At 58.5% G+C, this 21,548-nt stretch overlaps 1 protein-coding gene across 3 annotated transcripts in view; it reads right to left on the reverse strand.

Moving 5' to 3' along the window:
• The window catches only part of AMOTL1 (angiomotin like 1), a 59,035-nt gene that overhangs the window by 17,494 nt on the left and 19,993 nt on the right, over positions 1-21,548 (reverse strand). For 2 of the 3 annotated variants that reach the window (XM_060179655.1, XM_060179657.1), the window contains exons 3-6: positions 9,221-9,373; positions 6,563-7,403; positions 1,473-1,737; positions 623-767 (exon numbers count right to left, since the gene is read on the reverse strand). In XM_060179655.1, the coding sequence (XP_060035638.1) occupies positions 623-767; positions 1,473-1,737; positions 6,563-7,403; positions 9,221-9,373 (1,404 nt within the window). Of the gene's footprint in view, positions 1-622; positions 768-1,472; positions 1,738-6,562; positions 7,404-9,220; positions 9,374-19,517; positions 19,647-21,548 lie in introns of those variants that run through there. The other variant, XM_060179658.1, reaches the window with a different exon arrangement.

Here is a 21,548-nt window from a genome sequence, read left to right on the forward strand (position 1 = left end):
CTTCAGCTGCCCAGTCCGATGACTGAGCTGGGGGAGCACTTACCGTGTGTGTGCAAAGGGACAGAGGCTTGGCACGGGGCTAGAGGGGCAGCCCACACCAGGCCGCTGCACCCAGGGCTCTGACTCTGTCGGGTCCCGCCACACACTGCACCGCCAGGGGATCGGTCAGTTTCTACGAGGTGCTACCGAGAGACCCAGCCCAAATGGACCTGGCCGTGCACCTTCTAGAACATTCTCCTGGGCTGTGACCCTTATGTGGGAATATGCCGGGGCTCAGGCTTGGTGCCATGAGCTGCCACCGCGAGGCAGAGAGGAACAGTTCTGCTCTAGCCCTGGGCACCCGCTACATCCTGCGTGGAGCCAGGCCAGGGGGCTCAGGGTAAACAGGACCTGCATGTACAAACCCCGTGTGAAGCCCTGGGCTTGAGCTGTGACACCACATATGGGAGGAGATCTGTGATGGTGGAGTGGGGCTGTGGCATCTCTCTCTCTCTCTTCTCTCTCTCCCTCACTCTCTCAGAATATAGAACAAAAGATGGGGCCCCAGGGCTTGCTGGGTGGTGTCACTGAGGCCCTGGGTTCGTTCCCTGGCAGCAGCTGAAGGGAACACGGGGAGACGTGCCTCTGAGGTCTCTGTTAAAGTCGTGAAGCCTGCGGATCTCGCCTTCCAGCTTGCTCCTCATGGCCTTGTCCAGGGACTCGCGCTTGGTGGTGGACCTGACCAGGCTCTCATAGGCTTCTGAGATCCGCTGAAGCTCTTGTTCAAACTGGAAGAAGGAAGCGGCGTGAGAGAGGGTCCTGTCTCGGGCGCCGGGTTAAGCACACATAGTACTAAGCACGAGGACCCGTGCAAGGATCTGGGTTCAGTGACCCGCTCCCAAACTGCAGGGGGACACTTCACAAGTGGTCTCACCCCCTACCTCAGTCTCCCCCTTTCAATTTCTCTCTGTCCTGTCCAATAAAATGGGAAAAAATGGCCTCCAGGAGCAGTGGATTCGTAGTGCTAGCTCTGAGTTCCAGCAATAACCCTGGAGGCAAAAAAAAAAAAAAAGAGGGTCCACTGTACGGGCCCTATGGGCTGTGACCTTCCTGGCTGGAAGGCTGTGTCCTAGGAGCAGCCTTTCTGCACTTGGGGCTCTGTCTACAGGAGCCTGTGATGACTCGGCCTCTGGCCACCCTTCCCCCCACCCAGGGGACATGGCAGGACCCAGAAAAGAGCAGCCGTAGCCAGATGAAGACAAGAGACTGAAGACACATGGCCGTGTGGAACATGAACACAACATGACGTCCAGCATGGGGCAGGTGGTGGGCACTGTCGTTACTCCAGGCTCCCAGGGCCCCACAGAGAGCCCACACACACTCCAGGAGGGGCTGTAGGACTGTCTTCTGCCCCCTGCCCGTGCCTGACAGCACCCCGAGGAGGGCCCGGGTAGCAAGTCTGAGAGGGAGGGAGGGAGGAGGTGGCCGCTTACTTTGTGCAGCTTGTCGGTGTTGTCGTAATAGGCCTGCAGCTCCTGGTGCAGGACACGGTTCTCCTCCGTCAGGATCTCCACCATTTGCTGGGCCCGCTCCATGATGGCGAGGGCGTCGGGCCCCAGAGGCTGGCTGGGGGAGGCGGCGGGCAGGGGTGGGCCGCCCAGGGCCCCGGGGTGCAGGGGTCCGCTCACCGATGAGGCCTGGGAGGGCACCGGGCTGTGCGGCTGCACCGTAGCGGGGAAGGGGAGCTGGCACGGGCGGCTGTGGGGAACACAGGAGGTCAGAGCTGGGAAGGGAGCTGCGAGGAGGGGCCCTCGACACCCCCCCCCAAAACTGGGGCCCAGTGAGGGGTCCTGGAAGCTGACCGCTTGCTCACGCAGGAGGACCCTGTGCTGTATTTCTTCTCCGAGTCAGCACGTTTCGATATCACTTTATGTCATTATTTGTGGGCACAGCACAGCTCATCCTGGCTACTGGAGGTAGTGGGGGTGGAACCTGCGTCCTCTCCTCCCAGGTTAAATGGCGGCAACACGCCACCCTTCTCATGGAGTGAAAGGAGGATTCACCTCCCTTTGTCAGACCTGTGGCCTCCCCACCTGAGCTCCTTGAGTCGGCCTGTCAGTGACTGTGACAAGCACCCCAAACTTGCTTCCAACAGACAGAACACTGCCGTCCTGCCCACTCAGCACTTACTGTGGTGAACCCCCCCCCCCACAGGACTGCCCTGCAGCTGCACCCTTGATGGCTGTGGCTGGGCTCTGAGGCTATGGGCCCTCTCTCCCCTTCCACCTGTCACTCAGCAGTCCCCAGAGACCCCACCTTTGACTTCAGCCCAAGAGAACCAAGCCCAGGGACGGGCAGGGCAGTGGCGCACCTGGTTGAACACACCTATTACCAAAAGACTGGGGTTCAAGCCCCTGCCCCCTACCTGTATGGGGCACACTTTATGAGTGGTGAAGCAGGCCTTCAAGTGTCTGTCTGTCTGTCTGTCTGTCTTTTTTTCTGTCTCAATTTCTCTCTGTCCTGTCAAAAAAAATAGAAAGAAAAAAAAAAAAGGAAAAACAGTCACCAGGAACAGTGGATTCACTGTGTCGGCACCAAGTCGCAATGATAACCCTGGAAGCCAAGAAAAAAGAAATTAAAAAGAGGGGGCAAGTGGTGGTGTACATAGTTGAACACACACATTATAATGCACAAGGACCCAGGTTTGAGCCCCCAGTCCCCACCTGCAGGAGGGAAAGCTTTGCAAGAGGTGAAACAGGGCTGTAGTTCTCTCCCTCTCTTTCTCCCTCTTCCCTCTTGATTTCTGGCTGTCTCTTTCCAATAAATAAATAAGGATTAAAAGAAAACCAAGCAAAGTTTGGAGGGGTGGCCCAGAGTGCAGTTCTTAAAGAAATGTATGAGCCGGGAGTGGGGTAGTAGCACAGTAGGTTAAGCACATGTGGGGCAAAGCGCAAGGACCGGCCTAAGGATCCCGGTTCGAGCCCCCGGCTCCCCACCTGCAGGGGAGTCACTTCACAAGTGGTGAAGCAGGTCTGCGGGTGTCTGTCTTTCTCTCCCCCTCTGTCTTCCCCTCCTCTCTCCATTTCTCTCTGTCCTATCCAACAATGACGACATCAACAATAAAACAAGGGCAACAAAAAGGGAATAAGTAAATAAATATTTAAAAAAGAAAGAAAGAGATGTATGAGCCATGAGAGGAATGGCTGTGCCAAGGGTCCCCGTTGATGTGGGCACTGACACCCCTATGCGGGCAGGGCAGGAGCAAGGGAAGGGATGGAGCAGGGCCAGGCTGGGCTTACCACTGAGGCTGGCGGGCTCTGTTCCTTCATTTCAAGGGTTTCACTCCATTGAACTGACTTTTTTTTTTTTTTTTTGCCTCCAGAGTTATTGCTGGGGCTTGGTGCTGGCACTACAAATCCACTGCTCCTGGAAGCCACTTTTTCCATTTTATTGGATGGGACAGAGAGAAATTGAGAGGGGAATGGGAGGCTGAGAGGGAGAGAGAGATACCGGCAGACCGGCTTCATTCCTTGTGAAGCTTCCTCCTTGCAGGTTGAGAGCTGGGACTGAGCCCTGATCCTTGTGCTTAATCAGGTGCATCACCTCCCAGTCCCCCTCAGCTGACTATTTCAGACAAAGAGAGACAAGTAAGCAGAGAAACAGACATCACAGCACCATAGCTTCCTTCACTGCAGTGGAGGTTGGGCATGAACCAAGGCCCAGCACACAGCAAGCAACAAATACACTATCCAGGTGAACAGTTTGGTCGACGCCCCCCCCCCCCCCCCCCCGCCTTTTGTGATGGGAAACATCATCTGAAACATCTGGACAGGAGGGCTGGGCCAGACACTACCAGTCCTTGCTTTTAAATTTAAGACTTCCTTCCTTCTGTCTTTCCAATCAGACCCCTGCTCAGCTCTAGCTGATGGTGGTGCCAGGGACTGAACTTGGGACCTCAGAGCCACAGGCGTCAGCGTACGCCGTGCCACCACTGGTGTCATCTCCCTGACCCTCATTTCCCACAGACGGCCAGGTGAGAATGACCGAAACAGAAACCATCACTGCTCTTCTCTGCTCCCTGGAAGCAGCGACTCCAGCCCTGTACTGAGGGCAGGCGGCTGTGGCCGGGGAGGGGAGAGCGAGGGGGCTTCTCCACACCTGCAGCCTGAGTTTCAACTGGCTCTGTCTGAAGGACAGCATCCAGCCCCAGAATCAGCACATCTGCCTTCTGTAGCTGCAAGTCCTGCTGAAAACTGCAAAGGCCCCAGAGCCGGCCTCAGCCCTCAACTCCCGCCCTCCTCCCCCTCACACATGGCTGCTGGGAAGGGCCTGCAGGGGACTAGCATCCTCGCTCAGCTCTGCCCCTGAGAAGACGGGGTTCAGGCAGGGCTGACACCGGGGGAGACAGGAGCGGGCTGCACGTTGGCTGGAGGAACGACACCACGGCAAGCAGCGCAGCAGATGGGGTGGGGACACAACGGGGCACAGGCCGTACAGAAAGCCGCAACAAGCCGCACTGAGTCCTCCTACAGCTGTGCTGTCTCTCAGGTCCGTCTCTTGGCCAGAACCAGCAGGTGCCAGCAAAGCAGTGGCCGGCCCACTCACTGACGGTGGGCAGTGCCTTCTGGTCTGCTCAGGAGGCCTGGGATGGACAGGAGCCTTCTCACTGGGGCCTGCAAGGCCGCACACCTAGCCTGCACCCCGACAAGCTGGTTCACCCTGCCAGTGACACGGGAAGGACCGTCTGCCTCCCGTGAGGCCCGCACACCACAGGCCACCCCGGGTCCTGGGTTGGGCGGCCCTGTCTGGAGCAGGGTGGGGCGGGTGTGGGCGCTGCCCAGCTTACCCTGCGGCCCAGGGCTGCACCCGAGAGCCCCGGGCAGGCTCACAAAGGGGCCTTGTAGCACCGGGCCAGCCTCAATCACTCATCTGTTAGGTCTTCTGGGATGTCCCGCTGTTTTGCCCATGCAGCTGCCAAGGCCTACGGCTTCACCCTCGTTTATCTACATCAACAACTTTAACACATGCACACCGCAGCCCCTCATGGACACTGGAGCCATGTGGTCCATCACCCAGTTCCTGCCCTGCCACGGACCAGCTACCTTCCATCAAGCTGAACACTAGGGAAAAATGCCGAATTCTGAATTCGTCCACACCTGCCTGGGTCTGGGGTAGCAGCACGGGTTACTCAACAACCTCAGTGAATCGGTGCAGGGAATCAGCCAACACCAGAATCTGAAGTATGCCCCTCCCTGTCTCTAGGCCAAGGGTCCTGCCTGGCAGAGGTGGGCTCTGCGAGTCACCGGCAGGCTGAGGGCGGGTGTCCAGGGCCCTCACTCCCTGCTGACGGGAACCCTCAGCCCTCCATGCATCCAAGGAGGGGCAGGGGGCTCCAGCTGCTTCCACAGAGCCCTTGGTGAGGGTGAAGACACTTCCAGGCACTGGGAGATGACTCATCATCTAGAGCAAGTGCCTTGCTGTGCCTGCGGCCCAGGGTTTGAGTCCTAGCACCAGGAGCACCCGGAGAAATTCACGGATGTTGGGGTGGTGCAGTGGTCTCTCTCTCTTTCTCTCTCAAACAAGTAACAGAGGCCACCCAGTGGCATACCACATCCTGGCTCCTCTGTGCTGAGGGATCGAGGGCCACATCCAGCTGACAGTGGCCACTTGTCCTCTGTTCCAGCTTAGCCACAGCTGAACACTGCTGGCTCCCCACCGGGCCTCTCTGAGCAGCCTCTCCTGAGACCTGGGCCTTGCTGCCTGCTCTCCCTCCAGCTCCCAGCACTCACCACGTGCCACACACCCCATTTGCCTGCATAGCCCTTGCCCCACCTGGGCCTCCCTTCTTGTCTTTGGATTATTACTGTTGTTGTTGCTATTATTCTTAGTATTTTAACAGAGCGTTACTCAGCTCTGGCTTATAGTGATGCTGAGGATAGAACCTGGGACTGGACACCATCCACTGGCCCCCTACCTGTCCGATGGGCACATCTGTGCACCACCCCCGTGCAGCTCTATCTGCACAAGAATGAGGCCCTGCTGGCACACAGCAGCCCTCCCCTCATAGCCCCATACCACCCCTCCAGGAAGCCCTGGGGCCCTCCTGCTCTGTCCCCTGGACTCTAGGTCTACATGCTGAGGCAGCTCCTGTGTGGCCAGGACACTGGATACCAGCTGCCTGGCGCACGCAGGCTGAGTCTCCCTCCGGGCCTCAGTGAGCAGAGACACTGCCTGGCAGGAAGGGAAGCTGGATGCGGGGAGGATGCTGAGGGCCAGCAGAGGGATGCTGAGGGCTGCCTGGCCACGGCAGGGACGGGGGACAGGACCTGTGGGAGGGGCTGTGAAGGCTGAGCAGCAAACCCCAACCCCCCCCACGGCACACACACTACACCTGCCTCCGGGAGCACAGTGTGCAGACTCTGCCCGCAGCCTGCAGACTCTGGTGGGGTTGCAGGACACCAGACCAGAGGGCAGTGGAGGCCCCTCTCGAGCCCCACACCCAGTCAGCCGGCCTGGCTGGAGCAGCTCTGTGCCCTCTGCTGTTCACACCCACAGGGGAAGGGCAGCCACCCTGCAGCCTCACCTGGTCACCCCGTACTCAGGGGGCGGCTGGTAGCGCAGCACGGCCACCTCGGTCCTGGCGGGCTGTGGCGCAGGGTACGCCTTGCCCAGGTCGTGCAGCAGGCTGGGGTGCTGGTCGGCGTAGAACAGGCCATGCTCGGGGCCCTTGGCGGCCGGGGCCAGCGCCTGCTTGGCCTTGAAGGGGTACTCGGGGGGTGGGCCACGGGGGTCCAGCGCCTTGCCCGAGGACGGGGCCGGAGGGGTGGGCCCAGTGGCCTTGAGCGTCTTGGCGCCGGGGCCCGGGGGGAGCTGCTTGGCGCCGTTACGCTCCAGCGACAGCTGCATGATCCTCTCGCTGAGGGAGCGCACGTGGCCCTGCTTCAGCTCCTTGAGCGCCTCGTCCTTGTGCGCCTGGCCGCTGCCAGCACGGCTCACTGTGGGCCGGCCCTCCGTGCGCGCCTTGGGGCCCGTGCCCCCGGCTGCGTAGTAGGCCAGGCCAGGCCCAGGCGGCGGCCCCCGGAAGAACTGGGACTGGGCCTTGGCCTCCTCGTAGCTGGGCAGCTCCTCTCCACTCTGCTTCTCCATGGCGGCGCCGTCCGCCTGGTGCTCCTGACCCTGCGGCTCCTGGCGCGCCGGCGGGCAGAGCATGGGTGGGTCCTCGGGCAGCAGGCTCTCGGCAGAGGCCGCGGCGGGCTGGTGCGGCAGGGCCCGCAGGCTCATGTTCTCGGGGGGTGCGCCATAGCGCAGCTGCTCCTGGATCAGCCGCTGCAACACTGTGCCCGCCGCCTCCTCGGACCCTCTCATCTCCACCTCCGGGAACCACGGGAAGGACTGGGCACGGAAGGAGCACGGAGCGTTCTCGGCTAGGGGGAACCAGCGGGAGCAGGGTCAGCCCTTCAGAGTCGGGCCCATGCCCACACAGCCGGCAAGGCAGCCAGGGAGCGAGATGCACCAGGGCGCCAGAGCTTCCCCAGTGCGTGGGCTCCCACGCAGCCAGCTGGGTCTCGCACGGCCATGCAGGCACCCTCCCTGGAGATCTGTGACGCGGACGCCACAGCAGCCAGAACTCAGGCACACCACCTCCTCCACTGCCAGACCAGGGTCTCTCTCTGTCTCTGTCTCTCTGCCTCCAGTTACTGGGGCTTGGTGCCAGCATTACAAATCCAGTGCTCCCTGTGGCCATTTCTTCTTTTCTTTTCTTTCAAACTGTGTATTAGATGGGACAGAGAGAAACTGAGAGAGGACGGGGAGACAGCGAGGGGAGAGAGGCACCCTCAGACCTGCTTCACCACTTGTGAAGGATCCCACCCGCCGCAGGTGGGGAGCAGGGGCTCAAACCCAAGTCCATGATGATACGTGAGCTTAACCGGGTGCACCACCACCCGGTCCCCCTCTCTGTCTCTCTCTCTCTTTTTTCTTTATTGGGGAATTAATATTTTACATTCAACAGTAAATACAATAGTCTGTACATGCATAACATTTCCCACTTTCCCATATAACAATACAACCCCCACTAGGTCCTCTTGGACCTGTATTCTCGCCTCACCCCCACCCCAGAGTTTTTGGTGCGATATGCCAATTCCAGTCCTACTTGTGTTTTTTTTTTTTTTCTTCTGATCTTGTTTTTCAACTTCTGCCCGAGAGTGAGATCATCCCATATTCATCCTTCTGTTTCTGACTTATTTCACTTAACATGAATTTTTCAAGGTCCATCCAAGATCGGCTGAAAACGGTGAAGTCACCGTTTTTTACAGCTGAGTAGTATTCCATTGTGTTTTTAGACCACAACTTGCTCAGCCACTCATCTGTTGTTGGACACCTGGGTTGCTTCCAGGTTTTGGCTTTTTTAAATTGTGCTGCTAAGAACATATATGTACACAGATCTTTTCTCTCTCTCTTTTATCCATTAATTTTTTAAAAATTTATTTTCCCTTTTGTTGCCCTTGTTGTAGTTACTATCGATGTCATTGTTGGATAGGACAGAGAGAAATGGAGAGAGGAGGGGAAGACAGAGAGGAGGAGAGAAAGACAGACACCTGCAGACCTGCTTCACCACCTGTGAAGTGACTCCCCTGAAGGTGGGGAGCTGGGGGCTCGAACTGGGATCCTTATGCCGGTCTTTGCGCTTTGTGCCACGTGCCTTAACCCGCTGCGCTACCGCCTGACTCTCTCTATCTCTCTTTTACCAGGGCCCTGCTCAGCTCTGGCTTACAGTGGTGCTGGGTATTGAACCTGGGACTTCAGAGCCTCAGGCAGGACAGCCTTTGGCAGAACCATGACACTCTCCCTGGCTGGCTCTGAGGCTCCTCAAGGACCTGGGTACCTACTGCCCCTTCCCTGCCCTCCCTTCTGCCCTGGGGCCCCTCTTCGGCATCACATGCTGGCCTGGACTCTCCCCCAGCAGACGCACTCAGGACATGACAGGGCTCTTTGCAGACTGGCTCGGGCTGCCACTGACTGTGCCGTGGACTGAGCTCTCTGTGGACTGGAGAGCGTGAGATCTGAGTTCAAATCCCGGCAGCGCACGTGCCAGAGTGATACTGGTCCCCTCCCCCCCCCTCTAATCTCTCTCATTAATAAATGAAACCTTTAAAAACAGATCAAGCAAGTGCAGAGAACAGAGGCAAGATCTGGACTGTGCAGCAGAGCCCACAAGAGGCAGAGCACCCCGGGGACTCACCAGCTTTCTCCCTGCTGCCACCACCGGCGGCCTCCACCGTCAGCACCGCGGCCTCATGCCTTCCAGGGTAGAGCTGGAAGTCTGGGAAGAAGTAGCCGGGCTCCTCTAGGATCTGGCCGGGGCTGCCCGGGCTGTAGCAGGCGGGAGCAGGTCCTGGGGGGACAGAGTGCACATTAGAGAAGGTGTGGCCTGTGAGCCCTCTCCCCCCACTCCGCCATGGTGCCTCTGACTCATCCATTGCCTGAGTGGCCACCGTTCTCCTCACAAGCCCAGGCCCAGCAGGGTGACCGTGAGGTCTCAAGGACAGGGTTCCTGGAGCCGCAGCCAACACCACGGCCTCTGGGGGCATCCTCTCCCTCTCAAGGCGTGAAGGTGCCAGAGTGGAATGCCCCTGCCCCCGTCAGTGCCACAGCCTGGGGACGGGGAGGCACGGCCCAGCTGCTGGACGCCACTCATGTGCGGGGGGGGGGGGGCGCGGGCCGCAAGGTGCCCAAGGCCTCGAGGGCTGGCTGCTCAGCAGTGGGGCGCAGGCCCCTGGGGAGAGTCCTGCTACTCTGCAGTCAGGTCCTCGCCGGGGAAGGAAATCGTGTCTGGTGGCAGCCCCTCCAGATTGCCTACTGGGCTCAGAGCTCCCGCTCCCACAGGCCAAGCTCTGCCTGTGGGTGGTGCCGGTGCCGCTGAGAAGCCACTGCTATGGGCACCCCCACCCCCACCGGGAGGCCCTGAGGCTGGGGCCCTGGTCTGTGGGGGTGGGCTGGAGGAGCTGCGTGTCCAGAGCAACCATGCCAGCTTAGTGGCGACAGTAACGCAGCCCCGACTCGTCTTGAAGACATGCACAGACCTGGCGTGGGGACCCGATACCCCAGGCCAGGCACCCCAGGCCAGTGACAGCACCTGCCGGCCTCAGCGTCCCCTTTTGCCTGCCCTGAGCTCTCTTCCCCCTGGAAAGGACAGGCTTGGCCCTCTTCCGGGCCTCCTCCTCTGTCAGCCATAAATCTAAGAGTCAGGACTAAATTTAGCAGCCAGGCTGCCCTGACCCACAGGCAAATCCCCACCCAGGCAAGTGGCAGACCTGCTGGGACACTGGGGTGGGGTGAGGTGCAGCCTGTTCCCGGGGGGCCGCTGGGAGCCCTGCACCACCGCCTCTCACAGTGGCCCTGCTGCCACCCTTCCCACCCTCTCCACATGCAGCACATGGGAGTGGGCTGTGGGGCTCCATCACAGAAGGTAACACAGCGGGCCTGGGAGCAGCAGAGACATGCCACCTCTCCCTGCTGCCACTGCAGACCTCCACACCAAGGAAGAGTGGATGCACACGTATGTGCCACGCACTGAGCACACATATGAACACACACAGCAAACACACGTGCACATAGAACACACACCTATACACACTGAACCCATGCACACATGTTAACATAGCAAACACATGTGCACACTGAGCACACACATAATACATGTACACAGTGAACACACACCAAGCACACAGGTACATGTGGAGCACACACATGTACCCATAACACACACCCTGAACATACATGTACACACTGAACACACAGGTACACACAGATCATGCACACACACAAGGCATGCACACACGTACACACCGAAACATACAGAGTACACAAGCACGTACCCTGAACACACGTGCACACACTGCACACACACACACACACACACACACACACATTGGACACAGTCACTGAACACACACATCAACATTCCACCATGCACACAGATGCCTGCCACACACCACCAAGGTTCTTCCTGAGTGCACTTGGGGTTCCCTTGGGTGACACTATCCCTACTACCTGGCTCCTGGGAGCTGAGGAAGGACAGCCGGTGACCAGAAGGGACCGGGCCCCAGAACAAGCCCCCCAGACAAAGCCCAGGCACCGCACAGACCTACTTCCCGGCCCCGAACCCCTCCAGGAAACGGAACTGCAACAGCTGGCCTGGGAGCGAAGTGGGTGGGCCCCAGACAGAGGAAGGATATGGACCGGAGGCCGAGGGGGAAGGGGGTGACCCCTGGAACCCAAAGGCCAGAATTCGGGGCCTACAGAATACAACAGACTGGCAGAGAAAATGGGCAGTGGGTGGAAAGAAAGGCTGCTCAGCTTTGTCCAGGCAAATCTGTTTCTTAAAAAAATCATGCATACATATATGTATATGTGGTCTAACAGGGGTTTGTAAGATTTCAAGAAAACACCTGCCACCAGTGTCCTGTGCACAGTAACAACCACCAGAATCGACTCCAAGTCTCAGAGACAGGTTGGCTACTCTCTCCTCCTTCCCCAGTTCACATGCTACGATTCTCTATACTCCACACATGCCCAAGACCACCTGGCATCTGTAAATCTGCTTATGAGACACTGGAAGGACCCCAGCCAGCTGTGGCCATGAGTGCCAGGCGGTAGGGTCTGATCAGAGCGACGGGCTGGCTGGCCGTCCGTCTTCACAACCCTACAAAGTGAGACCAGACTGTGGCAGGGGCTGCAGGCAATGCAGAGAAGCTTCTTCTCACGTGAATAGAGAAGTGGACTGTGTCCCTGCTGTCTGACATGCTCTCAAGGGAGGAGCAACCAAATCCAGACACTTTTAAAAGGAAGGAGAGGGGGTTGGGTGGCGGCGCACCTGGTGGAATGCCCATGTCACAGTGCACAAGGACCTGGGTTCAAGCCCCACCCCACCCACCTGCAGGGGGAAAGCTTTGTGAGTGTTGAAGCAGTGCTGCAGGTACCTCTCTATCTCTCTATCCCCCCTTACTCTCAATTCCTGGCTGTTTCTATCCAGTGGATAAATAATAAAAAATTAGAATAGAGTGGGCCAGGCAGTAGCGCAGCAGGTTAAGTGCACGTGGTGTGAAGCACAAGGACCTGCGTAAGGATCCCGATTTGAGCCCCCGGCTCCCCACCTGCAGGGGAGTCGCCTCACAGGCGGTGAAGCAGGTCTGCAGGTGTCTGTCTTTCTCTCCCCCTCTCTGTCTTCCCCTCCTCTCTCCATTTCTCTCTGTCCTATCCAAACAAACAAGCAAGCAACAGGGATAACAATAATAACAAGGGCAACAAAAATGGCCTCTAGGAGTATTGGATTCATAGTGTAGGCACCGAGCCCTAACAATAACCCTGGAGGCAAAAACAAAGCAAAACAAAACAAATTTAAAAACAAAAAGAAAAGGAGAGAGACCTTCAGGAAGATGGCAGATGAAGGCTTTCAGAAGCTCCTTGGGGTGGGACTGATCAGCTGACCCACAAAGGAGATGCTAATTGTATTCTCCGTTTTCCAGGAAGCTGGGTTGTGGGGAGAAAACACAGCTTCTCTGTTGAGGAGCTTGATGGTGTGTTCCAGCAGTGGGGCTTTAGGAGGCTGAGCCTGAGCGGGACGCTCACCCTCAGGCTCTGCTGCTTCCCGAGGGGCACAGGCGGCCGAGGGGAGGTGGCTCTCACCAGGAGTGACAGGTCAGAAGGGGACAGTCACCTGCCCTCCCTGCTTCTACGCAACCACAGAGCGGAGGTCCAGGCCTGGCCTTCAGATCCCCCCTCCCCACCCCCTTGCAATGTGGGTGTGCAGTCTCTTCACACCTGAGGGTGGGTCTGACAGTTCCCCTGGCCAGGACAAGGAGAGGCCAGTGTGGTGGCCTCGTGTGGGCACACACCTGTCCGTACAGGGCACCGTGCACCTGCCTCTGGGCCTCCAGGTGTGGGTCCCGGCGCACCCCAGCCCCGCAGTACTCCCCTGTGCGCGTGCTAGGCTTTGCTTGCTTGCTCTGCTTTTGCTTAGGTGGTGCTGGGAACTAAACCTGGAAGCGCAGAGCCCCCGGCACCTACGTCTGCTTGCTTCGTCATGCTATTTCACCGGCTTGCATGCATGCCAGGAAATCACATTCCCAGGTCTCAGCCTAGACTTCCTGAAACAGATCTGCTGGGAGGGTGTGTTTAAACAGGCCACCGGCACTGTGGTGCTCACCCGTGCCCGGGAATCATGGCTTTAAGGCCAGACCGTTTCCTCTGGGGAGTAAGTGGTGTTCAAGGTCAGGGCAGGGAGACTGTGAGCTCTGGGACAGACCTGGGGATGGACACATGGGCGAGCTCTGCGCCTACGCACGCGGCGGGCAGTCAGGGCAGGACAGAGACGCTGCTCGGCTCAGAGAACCTTGCTCTCCAGGTGACAAAGGGGCAGCTCTCGCAGACAGGTCCAGACTGGACAGGGAGTGTCCTCGCTTCTAACCTCACTCGACTGTGCTCACTGGTGTCCTCAGCGGCTTTCTTTCTTTTTCTTTTTTCTTTTCTTTTTTTTTTTTTTTAAGATTTTTATTTATTTATGAGAAAGATAGGAGGAGAGAGAAAGAACCAGACATCACTTTGGCACATGTGTTGCCGGGGACTGAACTCGGGACCTCATGCTTGTGAGTCCAAAGCTTTACCACTGTGCCACCTCCCGGACCACAGCGGCTTTTTAAATTTCTTTATTGGGGGGGGGGGGGTAATGTTTTACATTCGACAAGTAAATACAATAGTTTGTCTGTACATAACATTTCTCAGTTTTCCCACATAACAATACAACCCCCACTAGGCCCTACACCATCTGTTTTTGGACCCTCAGTGGCTTTTGTGAGAACAGAGACTCCAGCTTCGCAGAGACAGGATGTGGATGAGCACACACGTGACACTGTGTTAATGGTGATGGCGCGAGTCCTGTGGGTGTGACCAGACCATCTCTCTCCAGCTACACTTCCCTCAGCCTCACGCCTCCCGGCCAGCACCGTCACGCCCCTCTTCTCTGGGCCCCCAGCAAGAAAGCTGGCCAGCCCGATGCTTCTAACCAACCCAAACAGCCTCCTCTGAACACCTCTTGTTTCCAATCTGCCCAACGTACTCACCCTCTGTGACTACGCTCAAGCACTCCCTGTCCACCTCTCCCAGCTAGAGCGCCAGGTGCTGCTGCAGGCCAGTCCTCAGCTGACCTAAAGTCCTGCCTCCCTGGCTCAAGAACCAGGCAGCCCACACTGGGATGCAGAACTGAGGGGAGAGCCGGTGTCATCTCAGTGCCTGGGGTCACAGTCACGCAGGGCTCCTGACATGCGGTGTCACACACAGCCCCCCACCCCAGCCACGAGCACACTGCTGTCAACCCCGGTGGGGGGGCGGCTCCCAGAGCACTCCCCGCTACAGAAAGCAGGCAGGCAGGTCGAGAACGCCAGCAAGACGAACTGACCGGAACTCGTAAAGCTGTGAAGTGTTTGGTAAAAAACACAAGAGAGAGAACCTTGGGGTCCAGGCCTGGACAGAATGTTCTTGGATGGCACGTCAAAATCAGTCCGTAAAAGGGAAAGAAAAGGGAGTCGGGCGGTAGCACAGCGGGTTAAGCGCACGTGGTACGAAGCGCAAGAACTGGCTTAAGGATCCTGGTTCGAGCCCCCAGCTCCCCACCTGCAGGGGAGTCACTTCACAGGTGGTGAAGCAGGTCTGCAGGTGTCTGTCTTTCTCTCCCCCTCTCTGTCTTCCTCTCCTCTCTCCATTTCTCTCTGTCCTATCCAACAACGACATCAATGATAAGAATAATAATAACCACAACAACGATAAAAACAACAAGGTCAACAAAATGGGGAAAAAATGGCCTCCAGGAGCAGTGGATTCATAGTGCAGGCAGCAAGCCCCAGCAATAACCCTGGAGGCAAAAAAAAAAAAAAAAAAAGGAAAAGGGAAAAGCCAATCTATGGGATTTCATCAAGATTTAAAGTGTCTATCCTGCAAAAGATCCAGTTAAAGTGAAAAAGGACAGGTCATAGACTGAGACAAACTTGTAAACCATGCAGATGACAGAGAATTCATGCCCCAGATCTATACAGAACTCTCAAAGCTGGGAGCTGGGCAGTGGTGCACCAAGTTAAGCACACACAGTACTAAGTGTATGGACCTGGGTTTGAGCCCTGGATTTCCACCTGCAGGGAAGGAACTTCCCAAGTGGTGAAGCAGGTGTGTAGGTGTCTCTCTTTCTCTCTCCCTCTCTATCTCTCTCAATTGCTTTCTGTCCTATCCAATAAAATGGCCTCCAGGAGCAGTGGATTCATAGTGCAGGCACCAAGCCCCAGCGATAACTCTGGAGGCAAAAATAACAATAACAACAACAACAACAGAAAAACTCTCAAAGCTTACGCAGAAAACAAGTGAAATAGTCCAGCTAGAACATGGGCAGAAGACAGACACTTCACCGAAGGACATACAGATGGCAAAGGAGCCCTAGGAAAAGTGTCCAACACCACCAGCCATTTAGAAATGCAAACGAAAACGAGACTAGAACATCTGCTTGGGCAGCGGAGAGAAGGCAGAGTGAAGGTGTGGAGAAGCCAGCTTCCCAGACCCGGCTGACGGACCCGAGAGAGTTCAGCCACTCGCAACAGCTCGGCCATCTCTCTCAAAACCAAGCCCAGCTGTCACTCCTGGCATCATCCCAGAGAAAGGAAAACGCACGTCCGCATGACGACCTGCAGGGGAGAGCTCACGCCACGGCCACTGCGAGCGAGAGGCCCGGTGTGGACAGCCCCGTGGCTGCAGCAGGTGAACGCCCCCGCCACGGGTGCCACTTGGATGCAAGGACACGCAGGGCCACCTCCAAGAGTCCAGGTGCATGGCAAACGCACAAGGCTGAGCGGACAGCTGGTCTCCAAAGGACACACAGCTACAGAAACGGAGAGCGTATTAGTGGGACGGGCTAGGGGAGAGAAAGGTGAGGAGGACACTAGGGGAGGCATGAGAAAGAAGCCCCCAGGTGACAACACAGCTCTTTCTTTATTACCTTTATGTCTTTGGATTATTGTTGCTATTTTAACAGAGCACTGTTCAGCTCTGGCTCATGATGCTGCTGGGGACTGAACTTGGGATTTGGGGACGTCAGGCATGGGAGTCTTTTTTGTAACCACCACGCTCTCTCCCAACAGCACGGCTCTGTGTCCTGACTCGGAGGGCAGCTGTAGGCATGGCAATGTGACATTTACATAAAGCACATATGCAGTGAGTAAGACTGGTGCCATCTGTGATGGCCCCGCTCCTGTCTCGCCCTGTGCTGGTATAGAAGTCACCTAAGACCTCTCCACTGCTCTTACAACTTCTGAGGACAATACAATCATTTGAAAACCAGCCTTTATTTCGCCTTTAAAAAACTTAAAAAAAAATTTCTATCATTGGGAGTCGGGCTGTGGCGCAGCGGGTTAAGCGCAGGTGGCGCAAAGCACAAGGACCAGCAGAAGGATCCCGGTTCGAACCCCAGCTCCCCACCTGCAGGGGAGTCGCTTCACAGGCGGTGAAGCTGGTCTGCAGGTATCTATCTTTCTCTCCTCCTCTCTGTCTTCCCCTCCTCTCTCCATTTCTCTCTGTCCTATCCAACAACGACAACAACAGTAATAACTACAACAATAAAACAACAAGGGCAACAAAAGGGAAAAAATAAAATAAATATAAAAAATTTCTATCATTGTATTTATGTTTATTTACATGTTTTTTTCCCCTTTGTTGTCCTGTTGTTTATCGTCATTGTTATTATTACTGCTGTCATTGTTGGATAGGACAGAGAGAAATGGAGAGAGGAGGGGAAGACAGAGGGGGAGAGAAAGACAGGCACCTGCAGACCTGTTTCACTGCTTGTGAAGCGACTCCCCTGCAGGTGGGGAGCCGGGGGCTTGAACCAGTATCCTTATGCCGGTCCTTGTGCTTCGCGCCACGTGCGCTTAACCCGCTGTGCTACCACCCGGCTCCCAGAAAACCAGCTTTTTTTTTTTTTTAACATAAACTATCGATATCTTATCCATAAGAACAAAACAGACAAGAGGCACCGAGCTGCACTCGGTGTAGGGACCTAAACACTGGTGTAAGGACAGACAGCAGAACCAAGTCACTCGGTTTTTCATAAAGTTAAACCCAGGCGAGGTACAGATAGTCTTCTGGAGAGGGTGTCTGCCTGGCCATGTGCTGGGCCAGGATTCAAGTCCTGGCATTAGAGCTCGCCTTGGCATTGTGGTGTCTTTCTCTGTGTCTCTACCTGAAGGTCAAACGGGGTGGGGATGGAGCCAGACCCCACTCTGGAGTCTTCAAAGCCTCATTTCCTAATACCTTAGCGCTCCCTACTGTGCCTTGGCCCCACCTGGTGCCCCCTCAGGGCAGGAGAATAACAGGGCTGCTGTGGGCCCCTCTAGCCTCCCCGCCCAGTGCCAGCGTAGGCACACCTTCCGGGACCGGAGTCCTCTGCACAGCAGCAAGGCTTCCTGGCGATGGGGGAGCACGGACCTCCCCACAGGGGCCACACTTCAGCGCTGTCTTTCTTCCACCACCAAAGCAGCAATGGGGGCCAGTAGGCATGGACTCCGACAATCCCATGGAAGCCTGGCAAACGTTATGACCGAAGGTGTCCTCCCCGTGACCTCCCGGGCAGCCCTGAGGAAGACTTCCTCAGTGAGTCACCCATGAGCCACCGCGGCAAGATGGAGGGAAGCAGGACTCATGGCTCTTCCTCCAGATGCCCACCAAGGTGGGAGCCGCTGTTTTATGGGTGGGGTGAGGGTGACTAGACAGTCTGCTGCCAGGCAGAGTGTCACACAGCCACCCTCTCTCTTCATCTCTGGGTCTGGGGGGTCTTTGGGATTTTCAGCACTCCCACCATTAGTCTCCTTGTCTCACGGCTTTTTCAAAAGCCTTACACTAGACAGCACTTGACATCTGCAAGACCCTTTCACCGCAAAGGGTCTCAGTGAAGGTTTCTGAGGTGCACAGGTGCACAGGGCCTCCCAAACCCCATAGTCAGACAGCCGTGTCCCCCCTGGCTGGGCCCTGTTCTCCCCCCAGCCCCTGGTCCCCTTCCACTCAAGAGTGGACACAGTCAGCTGAGCTTTGCCTGGACCCTGGACCTCCCCCAAACCACACTTCTGCACTCATGCACCTCAGTGAGGGCTGGGAAGACAGCATAATGGCTCTGCAAAAAGACTGTCATGCTTGAGGCAACAGAGGTCCCAGGTTCAATTCCCAGCACCACCATAAACCAGAGCTGAGCAGAGATGGGGGGGATTTTAAAATAAACAAATCAACAAAAAACTTAAAAAAAACAACAACTAGGAACCAACTAGGAACGTCCTCCCAAGCTGGACACTAGATTCATGGGAAGATGTCGTTTTAACACTTTGGTTCTGGGCCCTTCGGCACCAGTGGCACAGAACCTGGGAGGGGCCTGGTCGGCTCCCCACTCCCAGGGCCTCAGGGCCAGAAGCTACCCACGCCCAGAGAGATTTGGGGTCTCTAAGGTCTCCCACTCCCTGCACCTCTTTCTTTTGGTGAACTCAGATTCCACCCTGCACCCCTCTGCCCACTGCCCCACCCTGGGTGCCAGGCCATGCACATGGCGTGCACTGCTGGGGTCTGCAGAACCCTATGGCAACAGTGGGGTCTGACCTCCAGGAGAGTGGTGGGTGCAGCCCCCAGCCCTCTGCACCTCTGTTCGGTGTCAACACCAGTGGGTGCACACACATCTTGCAGTGCCAAGGCCAATGGCAGCACAGAAGCTGGGGGGGGGGGGAGGCTGTGACCCTAGGGAGCATGGGGGGACAGCAGCAGCAATAAGGACCCGCTCTGAGTGGTCCCCATGCACACAGAGTCCGGGGTGCGCTCTGGGTCCTGGGTGGATGCCTTGAGTGGGATGACAAGGGTGGAGGGGTGCGCGCTCCGGATGGGGCCCCGGGTGCGCGCTCTGGATGGGGTCCCAGGTACTCGCTCTGCGCTCTGGATAGGGTCCCAGGCGCGCGCTCTGGATAGGGTCCCAGGCGTGCGCTCTGGATAGTGTCTTGGGTGCGCGCTCTGGATAGGGTCACGGGTGCGCGCTCTGGATGGGGTCCCGGTGCGCGCTCTGGATAGGGTCCCGGGTGCGCGCTCTGGATGGGGTCCCGGGTGCGCGCCCTGAGCCGGTGGTCGGGGTGGTGCCTGCCTGGCCAGCCCTGCCCCGGCCCCCCGCCCGCTGCCAGCTCCCGCCCCCCGCACATTCCAGGGGCAGCAGCCCTGCTGGAAAGTTTACATTCCCCGCGCGCGTCCCGGCCGCACCAGCAGGCCCCCGACTCCCGCGGCCACAAAGAAACTTGTCGGGGAACAAAGGGGCAGCGGGTCCGAGCCCCGGGGTACAGGGAGCCCCAAGCACCGCCGACGGCCGAGCTCCCGGCCCGGGCCGGCCAGCTCCCCGCCCTGCCCGCCCTCCCTCTGGCCCCCCGCCCTCTCCCCTGCCCCGATCCCCGGCCGGCGTCCCCCGCCCGCACCCCGGCCCGCACCTCTGCCCGCGGGCTCGCTGGGGCCCCGGCGCGGCTGTGTCCGCCACATGAGGCCACCATGGCTCGCGGCGCCCGCGGTCCCGGCTGTTCGGCGCCCCGCCGAGGTGGTCTCGGCCTCCGCGCCCGCCCGGCCGGCCGCCCGCCGAGGTGGTCCAGCGCGGGTAACCCTACACCGCGCGCCCCCGAGCCCGCGCGCGCGCGCCCGCCGGGGGTGGTCCCGTAACCCGACACCCGCCCGCGCCGCGGCCCAGAGCCCGCCCCAGAGCCCGCCCCGCCCTGCCCCGGGCCCGCCGGCCCTCAGCTTCTACACCGCGGGCCGCCCGGGGGCCGCCTGGCCCGCAGCATCCACGCCAAGGGCTGCCCTGGCCAGCCTGCCCAGCAGAGCGTCTACACCAAGGCCATCTGGAGGCTGCCTGCCTGGGAGACCGTCTACACTGCCAGACACCCAGGACCACCGCCCAGGTGAGAGTCTCCACCATGGGTCTCACCAGGATTTTCCTGCCAAAGAGTGTCTATACCGCAGCCCTCTCCAGGTCCGCCTGCCCAGTAGAGTGTCTACACCGCAGGCCTCCCCGGGGCTGCTTGCCCAGCGCAGCGACTGGTTTGTCCTATCCCTGCTCCCCGGGACTCCTGGCCCCACTGTGGTCATGGCCCCGCAGGGCACAGGCCAACCTCCATTCCAGGCTGTCCCCTGGTGGCCCTGTCCCCAGGAAGCCCTGGGGGCTCACTCTCCCCAGCTCACCCGGCAGGCAGGCTGCACCGGGGCAGGGAGGGGGCGCCCACACCATCCTTCACCCCGAGGGCACAGCTGGCCAGGGACACGTCCACTCAGGCCCTGGGCACGTCCCCTGGCACATGAGCCCCAGCCCCTGCCACAGCCAATGCGAGTGGACAGGACGGCCACGGTGGGACATCGCTGGCCCCCAGACCACTGTCCACAGCTCAAGTGACTGCTGAGGACTGCCCACAGCCGGCAGCTTCTAGAGTGGGAAGATTCCTAGGCCTGTACTGTCCAGTGCCCTCAAAGTGAGCCTCTAAGGCAGCCCATGAGAACATGGGCTCTCAGCCCAAACTCTGAGGCTGGATCTCCTGGCACTCTAAGGGGCTGGAAGGGAGGTGGGCAGCTCTGCTACACAGTCAGCACTGTGACCTCTTCGTGGAGTGGGGAAGGCCCTGAGGCCTCACCCAGCACCTGGGAGCCTAGGGAGTGGCAGGGAGTGCAGGGCACTTCAGGGGAGCCTTGCCCACACCCACACCCACACCCACAGCCACACAGTCTGGCGTGCACCAACACACCTGGTCTCGGCTAAGGCACATGGAGCAGGCTCTGTGCTGCCAGGGGAGACCCCATAGGGCCCAGAGCAGGAGGGGCTGCCCGGCCTGTGACAACAGGGAGCCGTCAGCACCCCACTCCCTGTGGGTGGCAGCTCAACCCACAATGTTCATTTCAGGGCTCTCCATCTCAGCACTCTGGATTCTCGGAGCAGGTCACTCTGTGTTGAGGGGGCCACCGTGGTCTCTGGGTCCTTTGCCCCCACTCCCACCCCCAACCCACAGCTGGCAACTAATGGGGGTCCCCAGAGGCCAGAGGCCTTGCCTGCGGGACAGTGTGGCCTGGTGAATGCACACCGCCGCTGGGGTGCTGGGTGAGCCCAGTCTGTGCCGTGGGTGGCAGCCTCACTGTGTCACCCTGTGGCAGGACACACCTCTTCCTCTCGTTGGGAACACCGAAAACAGCGACCCTGTTTCACCCTCTAACTTCCAGGGAGAACAGAGCATGGAATCAGACCACATTTCTAAGGATCAGCATCAGGTCACCGTGAGACTAGGGCTGTGTGCGCCCTCACTGCCTCCCCCCCCCCCCCCCCCCCCCGCTCTGAACAGCAGACTGAGCGCCCTGCCCTCAATGACTGTCCCTGGGTCAGCGGTCCGCAGGGACCCAGGCTCTCCACTGCTGCCCGCGGCAGCCCCAGGAGAAGCTCAGGCTGAGGAAGACTCACTGGAGAACGCAGAGGTCTGTGTCCTACCCTG

This window comes from Erinaceus europaeus, chromosome 20 (assembly GCF_950295315.1).
Source record: "Erinaceus europaeus chromosome 20, mEriEur2.1, whole genome shotgun sequence".
Lineage (NCBI taxonomy): Eukaryota > Metazoa > Chordata > Mammalia > Eulipotyphla > Erinaceidae > Erinaceus > Erinaceus europaeus.